The 25,622-nt window shown below is 41.5% G+C and overlaps 1 protein-coding gene across 5 annotated transcripts in view; it reads left to right on the top strand.

The window, feature by feature from the left end:
- CRACD (capping protein inhibiting regulator of actin dynamics) overlaps positions 1–25,622 on the top strand; it is a 129,933-nt gene that overhangs the window by 73,823 nt on the left and 30,488 nt on the right. For all 5 annotated transcript variants that reach the window (XM_071432331.1, XM_071432327.1, XM_071432328.1 and 2 more), the window contains one exon: positions 17,556–17,724. Coding sequence is in view for 4 of the 5 variants with exons in the window: in XM_071432327.1 (XP_071288428.1) it covers positions 17,556–17,724 (169 nt within the window). In the remaining variant the exon portion in view is untranslated. The remainder of the gene's footprint in view (positions 1–17,555; positions 17,725–25,622) is intronic.

Below are 25,622 nucleotides of genomic sequence, written 5' to 3'. Positions count from 1 at the left end.
TTTTGAAATGGTTCTTTTAACTGAAGAAAGTTTAGAATTTATGGATTTAAATTTTTAAGTAAATAGAAAAATACATGCTTTTTTATGGTCATCTGGATTATTTTTCAAAGTTGTCAGAAAGTTTGTTATTTTAAAGCTTACTACTGTAGTTTTAATTTTGATGGGTTTTCCTATGTTAGTTCTCAAATATCTTTCAGTTGTTCTGATACTGACTCAACATAATTCCATTTTTATTTTTTGCATTGGATCTGCAGGGATGGTTTGACAAATTCAGAATTTATTTGAGTTAAATGTGAATGGACTGAAGCAGTGTAAAGTTTGTACTTCTGTGTAAATAGCAAGCATGCTGTCAAGCAACGGTGTTGGATTCATGTAGTGATGTCCTGTTCACCTGTTTGTTTGGGGGCTTGGGGAGGGGGGATTTTGAGGACAAGGGGCCATCCAAAGTGTTTACAATAAACAAGACTTGCTTTTGCTATGACATGATGGTTAACACTGTAATATGACTAAAGCTTTAGTCTGTTTTCAGATTTCCCCATTATCTATTCCAGTTCAGAAGTAAATGGTGCCTCTGTTTCCACTGGATTGCATGATGTTCTGCATGAGCTTGTGGTACTGAAAAGGCAATAAGGGGGGAAAGGACTCCCACTTGGTCACCAAGTGCCCTTCAGAGCAAGGCATGAAGCCCCCCCTGTCACTGTATCACTGTCACAGTCAGATTGAATGCTCTCCCAGGGAAAGAAAGGAGAAAGAAAGGAATGTTAAAAAAGCCCTTACTTCTCAACAATTTATTTAATTGGCTCCAATTACAGATTTAAATGATGGAAGTAGTAAGAAGACTTACTTTGCATGTACTGTTGAGGAATTCACGTAGGAAGAAGAGACACAAGTGTTTGAAATACCTGGCTAGCTCTCTGTTGTCATCTGTTAATAATTCACATGGCTCTTTCATTTCTATTTTGTTGAGAAAAAGAGAGTAGGCTTGACACAAAGAAGCTCTTAACTTCCTCTGTAAAGGAGTGGGAGTACAGCATGTCCATTCAGTACAAAGAAAAGAATTTACTTTTGTGGAGTTTTCAGACTTTTTTAGTTTTCTTTTTGTAGGCAGCTTCACCAGTGGACTGTGGGAAGGAAACTGTTTCTCATGTGGCTTTTACACTTGTGTTAGCTATTGTTAGTTAAGCCATAACTGAGCTGCAAATTCCAGGCCCAGACTTTCCCAGAATTTGGTGCCTGCTTTTGTAGGGAATAATTTGCTCTACAGTTACCACCAAGTAAAATGGTGCATTGCAGTCTTGCCCTCTACTGGGTTTGTGGTGGATCTCTGTAGAGCACTACCACAGAGGCTCAAAAAGCCCTGGCAGACAGTTGCAGGGGATGAGTCTGATTCAATGTCATTGTGACACTTCTCTGAAAGCTGCTGTCCTAGGAAACCTTTGCCTATAACCACTGCCTTGTGTAATTGAAAAAGGATTAGCTGAATTACATATGTTTTCTCTGAGGGTACTTGTGTTTCATGGATGGGATTAAAAGCAGAAAGGTAGAGAATATCTACAGTTTGCCAGCATTCCAGCTGGAGTGATGACATTTCTGGCATGCTTTGGTGGTCTTGTTCACAGAACTTGCTTCCCTGCTTGGGCTTTATTTTGTCTTTAAGTCTCTTTTCTATCCTAGTATGTGCAATGGTTTCTGAACTCCCTTCTGCTCTACAAACCTATGCCGGGTAAAGCGCGAGTTTTGAAAATATTATGCAATTAAATTCTTGTTGGCAATATCTTACCTGGGATGTTTGTTTGTTTCTGTTTCCCTAAGAAGGATACATTTTATAAAGAGGTAAGTATTTTATAAAGATTAAGTAAAGAGGTAAGAGACTTACCTTACTCCTGCATAAGTATTACCAGAAATCTAAAAGATGAAAATGTGAACACAGCTGATTTATTTATCCAAAATCTCTCTACTTAGGATAATAATGCTTTCTATAGATGGAACATGAACTTTTAATAGCTCATGGGTGGAGACAGACAGTAATTGTCTCACCTGGTCATTTGTAATGAAGGCATTCATTATTTTGTCCTTTAATGTTTCTTTCAGAAAAGCTGGAATGTATGATCTGCCTGCCTGTCCCCATGGGTCAGGACTGAATTGCAAATTACTCCTCTGCTGCTTGAGCAGACTGGCTGCTGTTGGAAATGTGATACTCAGCTACGTGGAATTCTTGTCTGTACCAACCTTGCCATGTCTGCATTCATTTTTCCTAAATTACTAAACAACTTACACTTAATGAGTTGCAACTAATTAGTACCTCTTGCTTTGCTATACCTGTAAAATTATACTTCCAGTAAAATGCTTCATGAACTAATTAGATATCTCAACCCAGTTGACTTTTGTCCTCTTGTTTACTGGCTTCTTACTAGATAGTGAGATTAAAATCTTGTCGTCTTACTTCAAAGATGCAATCTCTTCATGTTCTTCTCCCATTACAGACTACATTTAATTCTTATTCCGGAATGCTGTTTCCCTAAATGAGGTGTCCTCTTTATCCTGTGGGGCAGAGTGCCTGTCCCATTTCACAACATAGCCCAGAGCAGGGATGACCAGCTGCTCTGTGGCTACACTTGCCCCAGCTGATGAGGATAATAAGAGACTGACACTGCAGAGGGTGCTTGGGGTATCCTGCAGAACAGGTACAGACAAACCTTACCAGTCTGGTGGCATGGTCCAGCAGGGCAGGGCAGGGACACACAGCTGTTCTCAGTGAAGTCAGGTCCTCAGCACTTACAAGCTATGGCATGGAGCCCATTCCAGCAGAGGAGAGCAAGGTCCTGGTATGGCTAGGCTGCCTTGGTGGCTGTGCCCTTGCCCATGAACACCTTGAGGGGCTTACAACCATCTTGTTTTTCCCCACTGTGGATCTTGGAACAAAAACTGTTTTCAGTAAAAGAAACAAAGCAAAGTAAGCTCCCTTCCCCCTTCAGTTTGGGCTACTTCTGGTAGAGGCCAAGTAATGCTGGTGATGCCTCTGTGTGTGTTCCCCAGGACAGAGGTCTTCAGAGCTGCTACTTGGGATCCCGTTTTGCTGTAAGCACTGTGTTTCCACCACAGCTGCAAAGGTGATGTCCTTCAGAGAGTTGGTTTCTTGAGGGCTCTGAGGAATTTTCTATGGGAAGTTTTGTGGGAGATAGTTTAAGTAAACATTTGCTATTACAAGGAAGCAACACAGAATGTTGTATCTTCTGATCCTTTCTGGGACCTTGCACGCATTTGAACAGCCATGCTTTCTTCCCCCTGTGTTGGTCCCAGCTAATTTCAAATCCTTTGGCTAAGGGGCTTTTGGCCTCCCTTAGAGTGATGTGCAGTGCATGAGGCGTCCATGCAGCAGTGGCCTGCCTTAAGTGCTGCCAGGCTGAAACACTGGCCAGCTGGCAAGGCTTGCAGCTGGCTATCATTGTATGGATGTACAGATCCCCAAGGCACCTTGAGGAGGAGCAGATACAGGCAGATAGTCCATTTCAGCTTCTATCCAGGGCCCCCTTGCACCTTATTCAGAATGTTTAATTTAAGTAAAACTGATGAAAACACTTCCCTCTGCTTTTAGAAGAACTTAATAAAAGTATTACAGTATTTTAAAAAGCCATTGAAGTAGCTGTTTATTGCAAAGTAGCAGAGGCTGTGGCCAGGTGGGGGTGGGTCTCTTCTCCCAGGCAACCAGTGACAGGACAAGAGGACAGTCTTAAACTGCACCAGGGGAGGTTTAAGCTGGACATTAGGAAGAAGTTCTTCACAGAAGGGTTAGTTGGGCATTGAATAGGCTGTTTGGGGAGGTGGTGGCACCACTGTCCCTGGAGGTGTCAAGGAAAAGATTAAATGTGGCACTTAGGGCCAAGGCCTAGTTGACAAGGTGGTGTTAGGCCATAGGCTAGACTTGATGATCTCAAAGGTCCTCTCCAACCTAAACGATTCTTTGATTCTGCAAAATCTCACCACTCTCTTATTCTCTCTTGTTAGATTAAGTGGCTATCCAGATAATACCTGGATTGCCTTACTGTTAGTGAAGCATTAGGATACAATGTGGGTGGCGCCCTTACAGGAATCTGTTTAACAAACCCAAGTACAGATATTTGAACATTTTTTAGTCACATGTTTGACTGTGATTTCCAAAGTGGCACATTGAAAGTAAGTAGCAGCTGCCCTCCTGTTAATGAATGCATATATATATATGTATATAATGCCAGGTATGCATTCTTCCAAAAGTTTTTTTTTTCCAAATTCATCAGTGATCTGCTGTACACAAGTACATGATAAATTTTACATACATGTAAGTTTCTGCACTAATTTTAATTCAGCATTTGTTTGAACATCAATAAGCAGTGATTTCTCAGGTGAAGCAGCAGATCAGTTGCCATTAGCTAGTTTTCAGTTTACAGTCTGAAACACTTAAACTCAAACTGTGCAAGTTCATCAGCCAGAGAGCAGATATGTGTAGTATTAACTGTGACCAAAGCAGAACAAATTGCATTTGTTCAGTCATGTTTTCTGCAAACAAAGTATGAACAATCCATATCCTGTAAAATATCTGTCATCCCTCTACCATCAGGTAGAGACGGACTTGGTAAGTCAAGCCCAACTAAAACCCAGAATATTTGGAGAATGTCCTATTTTTTTCTGATGTGGTGTGTTCATTAATTTTATGATTTGTCTTCAAACAATGTACAATGTAAGAACAGGAAAAATAAAAGGAGGAAATATGCTTTTTCTTGCAATTGAGTCATATCCCCTGGTGGAAAATCTTGGAGGAGATGATATTCTGCATTGGCATGACAATGTATTCCTGCCCAGCAACTGGCATTTTTCTTTCTCCCATATAATATGTAGGACTTAGTCTGAAAAAGTCAAAAAGAGGGGTGAAGGGGTGGGAGAAGCCTAAGCTTAACTTGTACACTCCCATAGTTGACAGTGCTGTCATTTCATGTATCTAAATTAAATGGTTCTTTCCTCTGACTGTCCTGGGTGGGTGTTACTGCACATATGGCTTTTGGGCTTTAGTCTGCTCTTTAAAAGAATGATCAAGATTAGCAGTCATTTAGCGCATCAGGATTTTTCTGAAAATGCAGTAGAAAACCTGGTATGAGGATCTGGGGATGTAACCGAGGGCCAACACAGAGCACTGGAATGAATGTTCTCTTCACCCAGGACTTTTAGATGTGTTACTTTTCCTCTTCCCTAAGCCCACAGGACAAAGATATGGCTATGGTTGTTTCCATACTCATATTTGACAAATCTTTCAGAAACACTCATGTGAGCAAGGTTTCAAAAAGTAGAACTTGGATTTACTTTGAGATGCTTTACATTATCTCAGTGTCTTATTATGTCATAGAGAGAGATGTGAGTATCTCTTGAGGATATTTGGTCACATAATGGAAACTGAATTTTAAAACTTTCATCTTGTTTCTTATATTTGTACTGTTAGAATTCTTTTCAAACTTGCATCTGTTACTGTAACTCTAGGTGATGCTTTACGAGATGGAAAAACACTGACTCAGCTACTGAGTGCTTGTAGTCCAGTAGGTTAAGAATGGATACAAAGCAAGTAAAAAGGGTTAAAACTCAGTAAGTGTTCACCTCTCTCCTCTGGCCCCAGCCCTTTCCCAAATCTGCTCTCTGATATTTTTTACAGTGAGTGCTCTTGGACCTTGAGTTTTATGAGTAGAGCAGGAGTATCAGGTGGAAGGGAGTTGATGCAGGGTGTAAAGAAGCGTGTGATGTGAGAGAAGCAGTTAAGGAGAGAAGATAAATGCAGTTTGGTCAACATGGCCTTCCTCTGACTCTCATTGTGGACTTCTCTTAACTGGACAGTCAGGGCACCCAGTTCTGTACCAAGCTGCTCATAGGGAACCAAAATTTGCTTCAGCAGCTAGGAAACAAGTATTCAGAGCTGCTGAAATGGACCCCAGCTTCCATCCATGCTAGACAGACCCTGGCACTAGTCAAATCCAGGACAGAATTTCTGTTCTTTGGTCTTGCCACTTGACTGGAGCAGCTGGAAGGTGTCTGGTTTGCCAAAAGACACCCTGTACAAGTAACATTTTCTGGAGTGATGTTGCAGCATGAGACATAGAACTTGGCTGGTCCCTGGAGCTGTCACAGCTGCTGCAGCCCCTCAGAGAATGACAGACACAACCTGCACTCCCAGTGTCTTTCCAAGGCTTACAAACTGCATACTTGAATAGTTTTCACTCAAGAGCCCAACTTGATGTCCTATCCTGCAATCTACAATGCATTAAATTCCCTTGTCTGTAGTTCTGTTTAACCATCCTCACTAGCACATGGGACCTTGTGATTTGCCTGGCCACCTGAGTCCCCTCCATTCTTTTTTCTGGCACGTAGTAAATGTTAAATAAATTCCAATGTGGGCAAGTGATGTTTCAGAGAAAGTGCTGTCTCCTTTCTCAGTGAAGTTTAATCATCTTCACCTTGTGTGGCTAATTTTGATGTATTTCACCAGTGTAATGAGGATAATGCTTTGTATCTCAGCACAGTGAGACAATGTGTGATTAGAATGATCAGTCACATCCTGGCCTGGCAAATCCTCGCCTGGAACCAAAACAGCATGAAAATGGGAAATAGTTTCTTCTCTTTGCTCTCATTACCTAAAGGCAAGATGTTTTAAAAGGAAATATCTGGTTGTCTTAGCTCAGGAATAGAGAGAGTTGTGCTTTTGTGCAAAGGCCATGTTGAATTTGAATGATTTTAGGTGTTTTTTTAAATGTTTAGGTTTATAAATATTTGAGTATCATCTCTTTATGGCGGCTTCTCTTCTCCTCTTTAATTTGGCTTCTTCATGAGTAATTAATTTTATTCTAGCCTCATAAAATAGAACAGAGAGGGAGGTTTCATTTAGCATCACAGTAGTATAATGGATTTTTTTTTTATTTTGATGTTACAGAATTTATAAGCCCTTTCTTGATATTTCTATCTGGAGTAGAAATCTTACTTGGTTAACATTTAAAAAAACACTGCTTCTACTTTTTAGTGTTACATGTTAATATACTCAGTGTTAGCCAAATAACTGTGATGGCAAAGTACTTCTGAGTGTTCTATGAAGTGAATATTCTAAGTTTTGCAAATATCAGAAGAAAACTATTCAAGACTTTTTATGTCTTAGATATTTATAGGTAGATCTAAAAGTAAATTTCATAGGTAGGTCAAAAAGTAAAATTTCTTCAGATTTCTCTGTTTTCTGGTCAGTAAGTGCTTCAAGTGATGTCTCACTCCTCTAGTTTTAATTCTGGAAAGCAAAGGCAAATATATTATTCTGTATATTTTGATACATTATGACAAGACAAGGAATTGAGTCAATTATAAGGTCCTTTTCTAAAGCAGATCTAGTGTTTGAAAAAGTTGCCATAACTTCAGCCTGAAGATTTACAGTCCTATTCCTATCACAAAATGTCTTACTTGTGTCTTTTATCTGTGCTTGGCCTGGGTGGTGAAGACAACCCAGGCTGAGGGCTCTGGTGTGGATATGGGAAAGCAGCTACATGTTCTTGGTCCTGTCTTTAATCTGCTCTTTCTGTGTAAAAGCTGTTTGAGATTTTCCTTTGTGCTTCAGCCTGTTGCCTGCTCACTATATGGGAACAGGTGATGGTTAAGGAGCAGCTAGGTTAGGTGTGTGCAATGCTAGTATAATTAGTGATTAATAACTGATGATCAGTTTTATCTCCATGATCTGTTTAACTGCTCAAAATCTTGTTTCTGAAATTGCTGGTAACAGTGTTGGTTAAGTGCTAGCTCAGGTGGAACTTTTTCTTTGATAGCATTGCAGTCAATATTAAGACACCAATTTCATCCTCCAGCTGATAGTGGTCTATGTTACAAAAACCAGCAATTTCTGAAAAAACTGGAAATGGCCTTCTAACCCTGGTGCTTAGAAGGGAGATCCAGTGCAGGTTGGAATAAGGGAGTGCCAGCAGGAGAGGTGGCAGTGCAGCACAGGGGTGCTCTCTGTGCCATGCCAAGGTGAGGCTGTGACCCTGGGGATGATACAGAGACAGGAGGAGTTGAAGGCTACACACAGGTAGATGGCTATCCTCTCCTGCTGACATGCCCAGAAGACAAATCTTGTCCCTGAGCAACATGGAGCAACATCTCAGTGTTCTTCTGCTCCTCCTGAGGATGATAACCTGGGCCTGCGTATGCAGTGAAAGACGCTCAGACAATGAAAATCCAGTCGTTCGTTAAATAGGCAATTTCCCAGACTCAAGACAGATTCCTCAAATCTTAATCTGGCCACAATTTGTGTCAATATCACAGGATTTGTTTGTCAGAAGGAGCAAGTGAGCCTGGCAGGGTGGTTGGGAAGGGAAGCCTGCAGGAGGAAGGCACAGGGGCAGCAGTGAGGAGCCAAAGGTGCCCTTCTGCCACAGCTTTGCACAGCTCCAGGGGCAGAGGTGGCTCCATGTGGGAGCATGGTGTTTCCAGGCTTTGGAGCGGAGCACAGAGCAGGTTCTTCAGCCCCTGTGCTGCTGACTGAAGTTAATGCCTGTGATATTTTGGGAATATGCCAACCTGGGGAGTGAGTGCCACGATTCCTTCTGTCTACATTGCCCAGCAGAATAAGGAAGTTGAGGTTTGGCTTCCTTCAGAAGTTAAAAAAACCTCAAGCACTCCACAAAACAGAACTGTTCCCAGCTCCATGCTTCTCTTTGCTCTGGTTTTCACCATGCAAACATTGACTTTGGTCTTTGCTTTTTACCAGAGCTTGCTGGAGAATTTGTGATTGCTATGGTTTATGCAGCTCTTTTCTTAAGGTATTGTTTATTTTCTTTCTTTTGCTCTGCAGCTGCAAACCACAACAGCATGATTTAATTCTGTGAAATCAGAGATCAGCACAAGTTGTTTTAGTTTTTTTAGACACATTCAGCCTGAAGTCAGATTTAGCTTGGTTTTCAGGTTCTCAAATAAAGGAGTCTTGTGATTAATTGCAAAAATTAGAGATGATCCTGACATTTTAGTTCTTTAAATCTGGGGAGGGGAGGTGGATTTACTGCCTTCTGTTCAGCTTTACGCTTATAAAATTTAATGAAGAACTTATTAAATTAATATGTCTGCTGAAGTAGTTAATAATTTGCTTAGGATAAGATCCCTTTTACTCCTGTGTTTTCCATATCACTTTATAATTCTCAGAACTGTGAAAGAAAACACACAGGCATAAAGTAATTGTTGGGGTTTCCCCTTCTCCTAATCTCACTCCCCTTCATTTAGAGCTACATGTAGAACTATGTTGGAACTTTTTAAAATGTATTTTTACTTCATCGTGGAACTGCCCTAACTCAAAAGGTACATTGGTAGTTTCAGGGAAACCCACTACCATCTCATGACTGGGCAGTAAGTAAATTCATAAAATGAAAATTTTAGTCTCTCCATTTAATCTGACCTATTTAAAATATTCTAGCAGTTCATCTGAATTGCAAATTTAAAATTAATATATGTTTGTCATTGTAAAATATATTATACTAAAACTGTGCAAAATGAAAAAAAAATCAGTCTGAGTATATATGTCTGTACTGGTCTCAGTTCGTGTTAGGCATTAAAAGCAGAAATAATACACCTGGTTTTGCACCACCATGACATGAAATTTGCATCCAATAATATTGCCTTTATGTGACATTGAAGAGAGAATTTGTTTTGTGTCATAATGACTTAGTAATGTATTAGTTTGTTGTTCCCCTTAAAAAAAAAAAATAGGAAAAAATTCCAAATCCCAATCCAAAATATATTGGATACACCTGCTTTCTTACAGCCTTGATTTATTAGCCCCTGGTGATTTATTGGTCAGTGGGCTCTCCAGCCCCCTGCCTGGGCAGTAACCCCTGCCACTCTCCTGAGCCCTTTCCAAAGGAAGACATTTCACTTTTGCAGCAGCCCCACAGTGCTGGCTCATAATTATCCTGTGATCAGCTGGAGTGGTCACATCTGTCTTTCACCCATTTCTAGCTGATCTGGGACATCTCAGCAACAGGCCCTAAAGGAATGAGTTTGTACATAATACTTCAGCTCATTTCTATCCCAGATAGAAGTCTTCTCTAGTCATCAAGATTTTCTGGCTTAGTACTCTGACTATCCTTTGAGGTCAGGACACTTCTCTGCTTTTTCTTATTGATAGAACTCAGCAGCATGCTGGTAGCACTCCTGTCTTACCACTGAAGAGGTTTGGTCTATGAGTTTCATGCTCTCTTCATGAAAATTTTATTAAAATAACATTTTCTATGGTAGTTTCTGTGATGGTGAAATGTTCCTCCTCTCATTAGTAGAAAACTGGAGGTGGTATGGATATAAAGATGTTGACCAGTGCAATACAGGGTTTATTTAGAGGTGGAAAGGCATGAAAAACTGTTCCTGTAACACGATCCCTTGCAAGAATGATCTTATAAATTGTGACTTGAGTGCAGAATCCTGGTCTGTCAGCCCGTGCCAGCCTTGAGGAGGTATAAATGACCTCTGCAGCTGGGGAGGGGCAGTGGGAGCTGTTTGTCCAGTGCACTCTTTGGACTTTGGACTGCTCTGCCATGGGGCCTCAGGGAGGTAGCTTTGCCTTAGGGAGGTTTATCTTTTCACACACAGCATGGCCAGGACTTCTTTGAGTCAGGAGTGTTCCCATGTAAGAAATTAACCTGCTAAGGGAATCCCATGGTTTACCTTTTTTCCCTCTGAGAAGGAAATAATGCTCCAACATCTCTTTATTGCATTGACATCAAATGTTTGAATCAGATCTGGAAACCTCAGATAAAACCCAGCACACCAAAAGGGTGTCCCATCATTAATAACTTGAGTTAGTAAGCCTTGTGCTAGTAAAACAAAGCTTTCTCCCTTCTGTTATGTAATATTTTGTTGATGAATCAGAAGCTATTGTGATCTCTTCCTTTCTAAGAATCTCACATGCATCACTGCACCCAGAGCTATAATAAGCAGGTTTTATCTTATCAGGTATGTTCTGCAGTGCAGCCCAGCATCTTGGGAACATCTATTGCATTTACTTAACCCTTTCTCAAATGTCCTCATGAGTATGAACTCCACTACCCATTCTGACTGTCCTCAGATGTGAATTCTAACTTTTTTTACACCCTCTGGCTACTCACTGTGTAGCCTGTAAGTGGAGCTTTCCCCTGGAAGAAGGGAACTCCTGGGCCACAGTGGGGAATGCTCCTGAAGTTTATACTGATTTTCTCATACTGTCTTCCCTGATTGTAGTCTCTGCTATCCCCAGCCTACCTCACACATTCTGAAAGTGAGCTACCTGCTCCAAGTCTGGTTGTGTTGTTTGGAGGGCAGTGTCTTCTCTGTCCCAAAGGTGCTGTCCAAGGATGGCAGTGGGATGGATTAAGAAGGCAGAATGTCAGTGTTAAAAAAAAGGGTTGGATGAATGAGGCATTCTGACCTCTAGGACCACTCATTGTGATGCTTGATGAAAAGAGAAGGCACAGAAATACAAGGACTGGCTGTGAAGACTTTGATTAAAAAGTGGGGAAGAGAGGAGAACAGGAGCTCAGAAATGAAAGGAGAATTTTGCCATAGTAAACGAGACTGAAGAAGTGGATATTTACTTAGCTCTAGTTCTTCTTCTTAAGAAGAAATGTTTGTCATCCAAACATTTTGAAAATTTTATTTACTCCTCCTCTTCATTCATAATTCTTTGTTGCTTTTAAAGAGCACTATGCCAAACCTCATGCAGTGGGGATTAAGTCCTTTTGCCTTCAAGAGGTATTTCCTTGTGGTATCAAGAGAAGTGTCGAAATAGCTCTTTCCGTGCTCTGGATGATAAAGCATATTATATACTGCTTGAACATTAATAGACTCTATTATGATGATTCATAAGTGTCTCCTGACAGCTGACTGTCTCAGCTACATATGGTTTCTGTGCAAAATATGGTCTTTGGGAGGAAGAAAAACCAAAAAATGGGCTGTTTTTTCTGGAAATGTTTTTGCTTCTGCAGATGGCAAGGGAAAATAGATGTTTCTGGAAAGTAAGATTCATTCTTGCTGTGTTATGGATACTTTAGGTAGTATTACTAGTTTATATCAGGTAATCCAAGAATACCCCATCCTCTCTGGGACAAGGTTTGCAAGAAATAGTATCTCTTGTAAGATCACCTGATACTCCTGGAAAAACAGGCAAGTAATGGCCCACTATTTTTCCTTTGCTTTGCCTAGGTGTTTCATTAGACCATTGTGGCTGCACCAATTTGATGCCTTCAATACCTCTCAATCTTGTTTTCATTTAATGTTTCTCAGGTATTGATGTTATGTCAGGTGATATTATCTCTGTCAGCATGGGACTATTGCACACTGTCAGCTTTATGACTGTTATGTGCTATCACTAAATGTCTTTCAGAGGTGAACCCATTTCTGGGTAGTTACATTACTGAAACTGAGCATCAGGCTTTTTTTTTTTTTTGATGTCAGTCTTTATTACTTGTGTGTTGTCTTAAATGTTTCCTTGGGTTCTTCTGTGTTTGTGCCTGCTTTGTATATCTGGACTGTGTCCATCTATCAACCCCAGCTGCCTATGGAAGAGAGGGCAAGGGATTGAGGGCAGGTCATGAAGGTAGAAAATGTCCAGAAATCAATTTTCCCTGTGAAATCAGATGTGCTACCACAGGTGCAGGAGCTCATACCTATTTTTAAAATATGGGAACATGGTTAAGCAGAGAAAAGCCTCCTCTCTTCCTCCTTGATCCCAAAAAAATTTATTCCCTTTTTCTGGAAGAGTGGAAAAACTTGTCCAGGGAGTGCTGAGAATTTATCAGCAAAAACAAGCATCTCTGGCATCTCACAGAAATGGATCCACTGAGATGTGGAGTGGGTGGGAAAGCTGGAAGCAAGTGCCTATCCTAGTTTGTCCAGAGAAGCTCTATGCCATTAGAACAGACTGGGCAAGGGGGAGAGAAGGCAGCTTTTTTGGCGGGGACCTGAAAAGCAAAGAACTTTTTGCAGATGCCTGGCCAACCCAGGGCTCAACAGGGCAGTGCTTATTGTAGTGGCTACATCTGAGTTATTTTAAAAAGAGCATCAATAAGCATACCATTAGCTTGAAATTGAGGTGTTTTTTTAATAGTGATACTGGCAATGTGTACCATAGCAGACTTTTTCTGTTGTAGAGATGCAATAAGAAATGTCAGTCAACTTACCCTCTTAACAATACCTTTTAGTCTCCTTTCCCAGCTTGGCTGCTGTATTGTGCCTGCAGCCCAGTCACCCACTTGTCCTCTCTGCCACACAGTTCTTAATGCTACATCTATATGGATTTCCATTCCCTAAATTCATTATAGAAATATCTATTCCATTAAATAATTCATGTTCCCATTAATCTAGTTTATTACACCATATTTTATAGCCATTAAATTCACTAACAAAGAACGCATAATTTTGGAGACAGCTCCTGTGCAATATTTCATACTATGAGAAGTATCATAGACAGGTGCTACATTTCATACAATGAGCAAAAAAATCTGTGAAATCTTTACAAATCCCATTTCAAAACTGGGGCTTGAAAAGTCTTGGTCATAAAAACTTAAAATTCAAATTGACAATATGACTCCCACTTCTATTTTTTTCCCCACCCAACAATCATCTTTCTACCCAGCAGCTGATGCATGTGCTTGGTCAGCTCTGCTCGGAGATGACCTGCCTCCCAGGTTTCCTCACCCACACTGCTGTGAGTGCCCCCAGCACTTCAACAAATAGGAAAAGCTGCAGGGAATCAACACCCTGTTTAATATTTAAGTGTCTCTTCTTGGATTATGTGAGTCTTTCTGTTTCTCGTGTTAAGCTTTGCTTTGCTTGAAAACTGTTTTTCAGATATTTCCAGGGACATTGGCATCTCCTGTATTCCATCCAGTGGCATAACCTCACCCCTGCCTGTTGTCTGAAATACACTGCTCACTCCCTTTCCTATAGTTTAAATCTCTTCCCTCTATAATCATGGTAGTTAAGTCTTTGTTTGGCCTGTGCTTGTGTTGAGGATTCTGTGCTGTTTTTGAAGGGGGGCACAGCTTGGGAATCCCAATGGAATTGAGCAGTTTAATTGCAAGCTATTTTATGGGGAATTTTCAGCTGGCACGTTGATAAGACAGCTGGAGTCCAAAGGCTGTGCTTGATTTCCTGGCAATAAAGGCCATTGCACCACCTTCATCCTTCTTGGAGAGCACAAAGAGAGGCTGCAAGAGGAGGCTGCTCCCCTCTCTCATCGGGAGTGGAGGCACCATGTGCTGCCTGCATGATGCCAATTCTCTGCTTTAACTGGCTCTGTGTTGCACACTGCATGTCTTTGTGCATCTGACAAATTATATGACAGGTTACAGATTATTCTAATCTGCTCTGCTACTCTTCTGGTATCTGAGAAGGGAGCGCCTACCATATGTGCTGTGTTATCCTAGCTAGTGTATCCAGCCTTGTTTATCTGTCGCCTTCACACCTTATGTTATTCTGTGATTCAAAACTGGTTTCCTGTTAACTGTTTACAGTGATTTGAACAAGATAGACTTGTCAAACAGACAGGAAAAAAGGTTTAATTGCTTATTTCCCCTGGTCTCCTGGGGCTGGATCTGTAGGATTCCATTAAAGTGGTTAAGGAGAGAAGCAAATGGCATATGAAAACTGACTTGTTTCCTGGCTCTCCTAGCAATTGTCCTTGTTGCAAGTTGACACCATTGAATGTCCCAACTTTCATCCTTTCCTATCCCACTTTTTTCTCTCAGCAGTGGAGATGAGCAGAAGGGATGAGCTGTGTTTGAGAATTACAGGCTCAAAAGGCTTTTGTGCAAAGAATTGTCTGCTGCATTGCTGATATTTGGAATACTTTCTGTACTTGTTTTACTGTTACAGGAAGCATTTCACCCTGCAGCATCATCCCACATCTTCCTCCATAAGATCTTGTGAAAAATTTACTTAAACAGACTTTGTCTTAGCAGTCAGGCATTCCCTCCTTAGAAGCCTGGCAGGATGGAGAGCAGCATGTGCAGCCTGTGCAGGGCAGGGTGTTCTATGGCTTCGCAATGAGTCACAAAGCCTGACTTAAAGAATTCATGCTTAGTAATGTGACAGCTGTGACGATGGGTGTGCAGCAAGGAAACAGCTAAGGGACATGTTAAGTCACATGGGGAAAAGCAGATCTTGGCTGCAGATAAGTGTGTTGGTTTTCACCCATTTGATGAAATGAAAGCTGTGTTGACCTGTTACATTTGCTCAACACTAGACTCATGGTGAATCAGTACTGTAGATTTAGAGTCAATGAGACAATCCACACTTATATCCGAAGATCTCAAAAAGAGGAGGGGACAAGAGTAATGTGAATGAATGACATGATGAGGATATTTTCTAAAAAAATGCTCTAGTTTCATTGATTTATGCAGTAAATTACCTTAACCAGCAAAATTGGCATAATGCAGCTTTCCCTTTTGAAGAAAGCTGAGGAAACAAGTAAGGTGAGAACTCAGAACAAATAGTTCTTCTACCCAGTCTTGTGTCTGGTACTGATGCTTTCTGTCCTGTATGCTCTACCATTTGATTTTTGGTGTTTTGCAGTCAGTTTCTGAAGTGCATAAAGGGTCAGAGCAGCTGTGGCCAAGAGCAATAATTTTTTCTCTTTCTCTGCATGATTGTCTGCCTGCCGTTTAGGGGTTTCATGTAGGAATATATTCTATTCCATATAAATGCATTCTACATATATCCAAAGTCAGAACTGAGCAGCAAGCAGTTGGTGTGGCTGGAGATGCGAGTTGCCCTGCTTATGAAAAGCAGGGCTGGGAGACAGGTAATCTTCCATATATCCCCTTTTCTTCTACACTGGTAAAACTGCTGTTCCAGTTGTTTTTCTCATCTGCTTGTTGTGAGTCAGTGATTCTGGACTGGAAAGTTCTGGTGCTGGGCCTGAATTTGAAGTTCATAATTCAGCTTTTTATTTTTATGCTGCTACATGGATGCCCTGATGTTTTAATGACCTCACATAAATGCTGTGTACTCCGACTGCTCAGGAAGAAGAATTACATTTGTGTGAACTCCTTATGGATCTGTAAAGGAAGTGCAGAATTACTATTTCTTGTGTCTTTGACTTTGTACTTTCAATATAGCTTTCTTACTTCATCCATACCCAGGTATAGATAGATGAACTGTGTGTAAATTTGATGCCATGCTGGGTTTAACTCAGGCTCTCTGGTACTATGCTAGTTTGGAAACCACTGGAAGTAGCCAGGTCAAAATATGCTCGGGCACATTTTTTCCCTCTAAAAATCCTGCATAAGAGAGTGGAGTGTAAAACCCAAGGTGAATCTGAAGAATGCTATTGCACTACAGAAGATACTCGGGTTTCCTGGTCAGAAGTTCCTATGTGCATGTACTTTGCAACCAAACCAGGGCTTTCTGCTGAGTCCCTGCCCAGAGGAAGAGCAGAACACGCTGAGGCAGTGTGCACACAGCCTGCACAGGAATGTAATTAGCTCATGAAAATATTTGCCACCAGTACAACATGATGCTTCTCAAATTAGATTATGATAGGAGGCTGAATGCTGGGGTTTAAAAAAAACCAAAAAAAACAAACAAAGAAAAAACCCAACTACCTTGTTTTAAGTAGATTTAATGCAAAATTTAGGTAAAGCCTAAGAGGAATACAGCACTTTAACAGTTATTATGTTTTATGTATTTACTGATTCAGCCCAGCCCTGAGAAATTAACCCATTCTTGACAGCAGTGAACAAGAAATTCATGGTACTTCTTTTTAATAGATGGGGAGATAGCAGTTTGAAGCTGCCTTTATTTTTTCCAGTCACTGATGGAAGAAAAGAGGTTACTTTTTTTTCCTGGTTAACTTTTTTATTTCTTGTTCTTGTCTTCATGTATGTTTTGTGGTTTTGCTGTGCTTTTATTGGTGTTGCTTTGAAAATTTCAGTGTCTCGAGGAAGAAATGCTCGGCCAAATTCTGTCCTCAGTTACTTGTGAGGAAAAAAAAATCAGAGAAATGTATTGACTTTGCTGATATAAAGCTGGATGTTTATTGGAGTAACCCAGTATAAACCAAACAAAATTTATCCTTTTCTCTTTGTTCATTTGTAAATTGACCTGTATAACTTGTAAATAAGTAGTTATGAGGCCACATAACTAAAACACAGCTGTTTGTTTTCTATTGCTTTCAATTCAAGGCAGAGGGTCCAGCCCCTTCCAAAGGGACGTGACCAGAGCAGTGTTTGTCTGTTGGTAAAATGGTCAAAACTGTGATATAAAACCTAAAACCACTGCAGCATTATGCTCTGGCTTTGCAAAATTATCCAAAAGTTTGGCGGCAGATCCTTAGAGCCAAGAGCAGAGGTTTGAACGCTGCTTTCTCAGTGTGACGCGTCCAGAGGAGGTTGCAGCCCGGCATTTCCATGGCGAGCGCCGGGCCGCTCCGGGCTGCTGCCGCTTCGCTCTTTGACCCCGCTCCGGCTCGGAGCCCGCGGCCGCGGCGGGCACCGCTCGCCTCGCCGGCCGCCTCCCTCAGCCCCGCCGCTCTCTCTTGTCGTCTGCAGACAAGAAAAAGGCAGGCAAGTTCCAGCCTTTCAAGAAGCTCTTCGGCAAGAGGAAGAAGAGAGAGCCCGCCTCGGAGTGCGAGGAGCCCAAGCTGAAACCCAGCCACTCCTTCGGCAGCATCTGCAACGGCGCCTTCTCCGCGGATGGCGAGCCGGACTGCGGGCTGAGGTGAGTGCTGCCAGCCCCGCACCGGGCCGGGCGGCGGGCTGAGGTGAGTGCTGCCAGCCCCGCACCGGGCCGGGCGGCGGGCTGAGGTGAGTGCTGCCAGCCCCGCACCGGGCCGGGCGGCGGGCTGAGGTGAGTGCTGCCAGCCCCGCACCGGGCCGGGCGGCGGGCTGAGGTGAGTGAGTGCCCCGCACTGCTGCCAGCCCCGCACCGTGACACACCGCCTGTTCCCCCGGCTTCTGGTGGGGCTAAACCTCAGTTCTCCCTCTGCCGAGTGGCAGCGATTTCTGCATTGCTTGTTCTGAGGCGTGTGCATCTCTCCTTCCTCAGAACATGACACCTGCTGCTTTAGAGCTCAAAATCTCGCTGCTTTAAGGGGCACGAGTGCTGCTCTGCAAATCAGAAATCCCGGGGGGGAAGCAGAAATTAATCTGAATCCAGCTCTGTGATTTAACACAGAGCAGAGGTATTAATGGCACCCCTGTTTTTCAATCTGGGAAAAGAGAAACTTGAACTGGCTGTTAGAGATACTTTATTGCATACATTTTGCTGCAAGGTGGTATCTTTGGGTTGGGACAGACACATTCTTTTTCCCTCTATCCCAAATAATTTTTGCATTGTAATTGGGGTCAACAAAGAGACTGCTTTTATTTTGAACCAATTTGAATGAGGAGTAGAAGAGGAGAGAGAGGCACCTGAAAATCAGATCATATTCCAATGGCAGTGGAGGATGACAGAAGGACAGCATGAGAATTTGCTGTGGGGGTGGTGGGAGTAAGAAACTGTACAGAGTAAACAAGTCAGCAATCTCTAACTAGGAACAGGAAAAATCCCCAAACCAAACAAACCCAAACAAACAAAACCCAAAGAAAAAACCCCTTACCCCAATAATAACAAAGTCCCAGGACCAGATGCACAAACTACTAGAGTCAGTAATAACTATTTCACTTTCCAACCCCTCATCTCAGAGAGGTTAGCTGACTCCTGATCAAAGCCTGCTCTTTTGGAAGAAAAGGAACTGTTTTTAAACACTGGGAAATGTATCTGGAAGTGTAACAAAAAACTCTGAAAGGGTAAAAAAACTATTCCAAATTCCTCTGCTCAAGAATGAAATGTGTATCAGAAGTGTCACCCTGAGCAGTATTTCTAATGGTGTCTATGAAAACATGATTTTGAAAATTATTTATTTGGGGGACTTTTTCACTCTGAGTTTTTATTCCATTTTTTCACTCTGAGTTTTTATTCCATTCTGTGAAATTCCTTGAGTACCAGGTTTCCTTTTGGTTTCTGTGGTGTGGTTTTGTACACTCTTTTGCTCATCCCAGCTTTTTCAGGCAATCAGTACTGAGCAAAGCCACACTGCAGCTGGAGGTGTGACTGACACTGTTGTCATGCTTTAGCTGAGTGCACGAGGCCAGGCCACTGGAGGAGGTTTTAGTGCCTTTTCCCTCACAAGCAATCTAAATGGCATCATTTCACTATCAGGCATTTCCCACTTGGCATAGCTGAAAGTGCAGTGCTGCACCCAGAAACAAACAGTGATATGGGAACTTGCCCTGTTCCTCAGCAGTGACATGAAGGTGTGGCAGACCTTGTTTGAGAATGTTAAATGTTTGCATTTTTAAGCCTATTAGGTTTTCTAATTAACAAAAGCATTAAAAGTTAGCTTCTGGTGGAAAAATCAGACTGTACAACATAAATCAGAGAGGATTAGTAAATGTGAAGGGTCCCATGTCTCATCTGAAGTGGAGCATTTCTTCCTGTGATTCCTCAGAGGTTTTGGCCTGCTAGAAATACTCAGTCAAAGCTCTGTTTTTCCTGTCATTTTCATGGTGCAAATATGGGAGGGATTTGATGATAATTTCCAGTTTGCAGGTAGTTTTTGCCATGTTACTCATTTTACAACAAACATAAATGTTCAGTGCAGTGCATTTGATTGCTTTGGGAACCTAGTTTTGCCACTCCAGTCTGTTTTCAACATGTCTTCCATCCCTTATATTTTTTAGCCTTCCCTGTAATTTCAAACATTTATGAATTGAGTGAAGAGATAGGCTAACTAAAATAATACACATCATTGTTTACAAGTTATCTAACAGTAAATGCATTGCCTTACTTTCCCCTATTCATACAGAAACAGACTAGAGAGCAAATACAAATAACCAGTAGTATATGTACATAAGCAAAATCCTGACAGTTTTTGTACAACCTTTTGCTTCAAATTCTTTAAGAATATACAACAACCGTATAGTAAAAAAAGCTTAATAAAATTTCAAATTTTGCAATAAGAGCTCAGGGATGTTCCCATTCCTTTAATAAGCTATATTTCTTCCTCAGCCTGCAATGTACATGAATTTGTTATCTACAGATGTGTCCTGTGGACATTTAGCTTTGTTTTGGGGAGAGGAGATGGTTGTTTCGAACATATATTAAGGGAGGAAGCTGCTTCAGGAAGGTAGAGACAAGCAAATGAATGAGTGTAGGCTAAAGAAGACATCTGTATTGCTTCCAAGACCTAAGCTAGTATTTCACCTAGTGCTGTATTGGCTTACAAGCCTGCTCACAGCTAACACCTGAATCTCTAATGGAGGCTGTGCTGACTGGCTGATGCAGACATGCCCAGAGCACAGCAATTTAGGTGATCTACATGTGGTGTAGATTGACTAGTGAGTTGGAGGCACCTGAGAGATCTGCCTGTCCATCCTTTCTTACATCCTGGATTCATCAGATGCAAATAACTTGCTTGGTATCCTGATGTATGCACGCTTCAACCTCTTTATTCATCTATGTTATTTTGCAATACCCAGGTGGGAGGTTTCCTGCTGCAGTTTGTCTTGCTCTGCCTGGAATTCCTTTTCCTGTTTCTATATTGCCCTTCTTGAGTTTACAAAGTTAAAACTGTATTCATTAACTTTCTGTCCTAACCATAAGGGCTGGGAGATGGAAGTACTGACTACAAGAAATCTCCACAAGTTTGTGGAGCTTCACTGAAATCTCCAGAAGCTTCTGTTCTGAGGCTATGATTTAGCACGTTAAAAGACTTTATACTTGTCTTTTTTGTCACAGTTGACAAATACTCAACTTCTGAGCAAGCATTGTGAAGACAGACCTGAAAGGGTACCTGTACAGTGCCCTACTAAAGTCTGTCATTCTGGCTTGATGTGCAGAGGCAGTGGGGAATTAAATTTCTCTTGTTGGGGGTGCAGTAGAGTACCTCTCCTTGGGCTGAATGCAGTATTTCAAAGGACCTGGAATTAGACCTGTCAGGTGTTGGGACTCAAGTGTGACAGCATTGACCTTCCAGGAAAAAGTCTCTGAGCAAACTTCAGTGTCTTGACAGTGACTGCCACAAAAATGGGACCCCTTTACTTGCAGCATTGGGCAGTTCTGTGTGAAGCACTCTAGATCAACAGTAAAAAGTGATCTGTCTCCCCACTTGGAGTTTCAAAGAGCTTCCAGGAAGCTTTCTCTCTGTCACATCAATTTTTCACACACTGGATATCTTTTTTTCCACTGTATTAACTGTATTTCTGCAATTAATTGTAATTTCCTTTCTAAGTGCCTCATTTTGGGTGCCTTCTTGACTCCAGTGCAAGTGTTTTGTTGCTGTGGTATTTGGTGTCCACCTTCTCCTGAAGACTTCATCTCATCAGATCTGATTTAAGCAAGTATCTCTTCAAGCCCAAGCAGAGCAAAGCAACATAGGGACATTGTAAGAAGTTTTGTTTTAGACAAAAAACAAGCTTGGATTTTCCTTACCTGTGTCAGCTGACATGCAAGCACCAGGAAAAAGGTTCTTATTTCTGGTTATGAGGTGTGTTGAGGATGTTCCAGAACAGAAGAGGTTATGGTTGCAGTTTTCCATTTGCACAGCTTTTAAAAATAAATTTTATTACAGGTTTTGGTGAAATTAGAATTGTTTCTCCCTTTTTGTAATTTATATTGCAGCTGAGTAGCACAGAAATAGGAGCCACAAGCACCCAATGAATGGCCATTTCTGATGTGTACTCAGAGCATGTGGCCAGAGCAGAGGAAAAGGGAAAGCCTTCCTGAAATGGTTCCTGGTGTCTTGAGAGAACATAAGGCTAGCATCACACTCAGTATTTCTGCTGACCTTAGCTTTTCTTGACACCTCAACTCTTGACTTCCTCCCTTCTATTATGGGCATGCTGAAGTCTTTGTGCTCCAGAAGCTTTCTTCTCAGGTGTGTGATCTAGAACTTTTTCCTATTAGCTCCAATTTTATCACTTAGTAGAAATTTGCAGTAAATGCCTTTAGCTTGCCTTTTGTTTTTCCAGCTGCTGCTTGAGTGCTAAGCTGCCTGTAATTTGTATATGATCATGAAAGCCCCTCAGTAGAGTGTGTTTCTGGAAGTGCTGACATTTTATATCAGGTGCTGCTTTGTTTCTCCTTTTTAATAGGTTTTTTGTCCTCGGCCCTGATTATGACCAACTTCATTTTCACCTCAGTAATCCCAGAACTGTTTTCACTCTGGTCTTCACTTCTATCACATAGGCTGTCTTGCTGTATTCTCCTGGAAGGTTAGGCTGTCTCACTGCCCACTTGTCCTCTCCCTTGCCTCCCTTGTGGATGTTTTTGTTGCGCTCCCCCTCCTAATCATCATGTACTTCATTTCCTTTCAGGATTCTGCATGGCAACTGTAATTTTCAGCAGCTGCTGAGGTCTAGGGCTGGGCTCTGGATAAAACAGATTTGTCACCTGTAATAGAATGTACTGTCTTATTTCCTCTTCCTTGCCTTCCTTATCAGCCAAATGCAGTTTCTATATAACACCTATTCCTGCCAAGGCTCATGCAGACTTTTCTCTTCCTTTTCTTTACATTTTGCCGTATTTCAGGGCAAATTTTGTGTAAACGTATGTTGCTATTTGACAAAATAGTGTCACATGCAGTGGATTGTCAGGTCAAATGTGGAAGCTGGACCGTTTATAGAGTCCTGCTCCTTTTACTAGTCTGCATAGTTTTATGCTAACTGCTGAATTATTCACATCCTCAAGCTGCATTAGGATCCACTTGCAGAATTACTGTAAACCAGGGTGATGCTTCTCTTTGTGCATGCTGCCACTTCCTGAGATTAGACAATTAATGAATAATTACATGAAATTCATTTGTTGAGAACTGTGTAGTCCCACCCAATTACCTTCTTGTCAGGCAGCAGCAAAGGCAGAGCCACTCCCGCAGGGAAGGCAAGCAGGACACCAAGGGAATCCCAGAGCAGGAGGGGTCCATGGTCATGCTGCAGCTCCATAGCTGAGAAGGTAGGGCCAGGAGCAAGCCAGGAAAATGGTCTGCAAACTGAACTCTGGATTAAAGGGCTCCATGACCAGGCACAGTTTTGTCTGAGCTGCAGACAGGCACTTCTCCAGCATGGCTCAGGCAGGGACCAAAGCCTCAAATGTGATCCTAAATAGAACTCCTGGACCTGTGTGTGCAGCTGGAGGCTCCAGATGAGGCTGATCAGGGACATTAGAGCTTGTTGTGCACTCAGGGCTTTGATGCTTCCCATGGTTAATTTTATGGCCCTAATTATAATAATTTTAGATATATTATGAGCATGATGCATCAGCTGCTTAAAGCTAGGCTTGATCTCTACTTCTAAGAAAAAGAAAATTACGGTAAGTTCATAGGTTCCAGGTCCCTTGATGACACCAGACTGGAGCTTTGCATTAAGATAATGCTGTGTGATATCTTTGAAAAGAGCAGGGCTACTCTGAGCCTGGCTGCACAACTCATTGTTGGCACCAGTGGGACTCAGATGGGTCAGGGGGACTGTGCCATTTTCCCAGGGTTAGTGCCTTGAAATTCAATGGTTCCTGAAGGCGATATGAATATATATTTAGAAGGAATGCAGAAATTATCTCTAAGTTTACTTCATGAACAAGATTCCCTGTTGAAAAAGTCTCTCTTTTGTCTGTGCAGACTGTGAGGCCCATGTTTATGGGTTGTTAATGCTATGAAGTCATGTGCTGTCTGAGCACAGCTCTAACTCAGAATCATGTTGTAGCACGAACAATATTCCCCATCCAGGCATGAGTTAGAACCAAAATCTCCTTCCAGCAGATGAAAAAGAGGACACTAAAAATACATCTCAGAATTACAATCCATTTTCCTCTATTACAGTATTAATGCATCTCTGAAATGAATAGAAAATGCAATTTATGTTTTTCATCTCTGGCTGCCCTGGAGACTTTCATGGGAGATGCAAAATGTTGATTCAGATTTCTTTTCAAAACAAAACATCAAGTAGAGGCAACCTATCACTGCACTTGTCATTTCCCTCAGGCAATATTCTGGGATGTGGTTCTCAGTTTCTTTTGAAGAGATTATATGAAGGGTCAATACCTGGCTAAACCAAATTCATTCTTGCTTTGCATGCTTTTTTAATTTTTTATTGTTTAAAAACGGTTTTATGTTAAGAAGTTGACTTTGATCTTTCACGACTACAGAATTGGTTTCTAATGGAAATCTACAAGAGTGAAAGTCATGAGACTCTGGGTTTTTTGGACTTAGTCTGTATAAACATAAAAGAACAGAACAACTCATTCTTTCCCTTTATTTTCCAGTTTCTATTTCTAACTCTTTAATATCAGAGTGGGAGGAACATTTATGACACACTAAGAGGCAACTGGTGGTGTGAGATTTCTGTACTCCAGTAATGCACCAGCATGGGATTATATAAGAGCTGAGGTCTCAGTACTCCTTTCTGGAAAAGCTTCCCCTTTTTAAAGGATCACACATTTGTCTTTAAGAGAAGAAATAGCTCTGGAGAAAAGTGGGGTCTAAAAACATCATAGCCACCAGGGTCAATACAATAATGTTGCATTCTGTGCAAAAGTGGTGTCCCTCCACATGCTCTGGTGTAGTTAAGGGTGCAGACCACAGCAGTAAATGTTGATTGGTGTCTGACTCTTTCCAACAGCTCTCTAGATATGCAGCTAGCATGGAAACTTGTGTCAGGATTTGCTCAGCTGAACCAGGAATTTGTGTGGATTTTTGAGTTCCAATGTTTTGGGGGGATTTCATGTGAACAATGACCACTAATAAGGCACAAAAGAGGTGATGGGAACACATGGAGAGGAGGATAAAGAAAGTGTGATACCTCACCCAGTCCTGACTTGAGGTACCTAGAACTGATGGAAAATCGCATCCTAAATAGGTTCATAGCAGTAGATGGCTGAGGGAGGGTCCAAAGAGGGTCTCTGTTGCATTTCATGGGACAGAAGACTTTTCCTGTAGGCTCGGGGTGGTCCCATTCTACTGGGAGAGATTTGTTTCACATCTCTGAGTTTCTTAGCACACAGAGATACCTCAGCAAGAATGAGTAACGGATAAAGATAAAGCGCAAATGGAATTTAACTTTGCTCTCAGTATGAAAAAAATAGTTTTGAAAATTTGTATATTGCAATTGAAACTGGAACATGATATTTGGGTTGCAACACATCTTCAGAGAGAACAGGTTCAAGGATTTGTTAAAAGTGCTTTGTATTTTGATATAGCACATCCATAATTCATATAATTTAGTCAGGTTTCTGAAAGTGAGTCAGATGATGATTCAACTATTTTCAGCACAAACAGCCTCTGAAGTGTCATCACTGGAATTATCAACAGAAGTGCTCATAAACTGATGCCCCTGTTTTCCCAGATCTCTTGGAAGTAATATGGAAGTTTGAAACTGTAATACCTTCAGCTATGGCTGTGACTGTAGCCCATATCTCTGTCATGCTGTGAATTTGTTGAAATCCACTCCTGATATTGACATTCCTGATATTCCTTTTAACTGAAGGGAGAACAGTCTGTAAATGTGGATTGTGAGGATGTTATTGTATAAAGACTTCTGAGAAAAACTTCAGAGATGGGTAGCAGCAAAGGAAACTCAATTATTCAT

The sequence above is a fragment of the Agelaius tricolor genome, unplaced genomic scaffold (genome assembly GCF_023055355.1).
Source record: "Agelaius tricolor isolate 1412-34295 unplaced genomic scaffold, bAgeTri1.0.p SCAF_8, whole genome shotgun sequence".
NCBI classification, from domain to species: domain Eukaryota; kingdom Metazoa; phylum Chordata; class Aves; order Passeriformes; family Icteridae; genus Agelaius; species Agelaius tricolor.
Note: the sequence above shows the minus strand (reverse complement) of the source record. Positions and strands in the feature narration are given on the sequence as shown.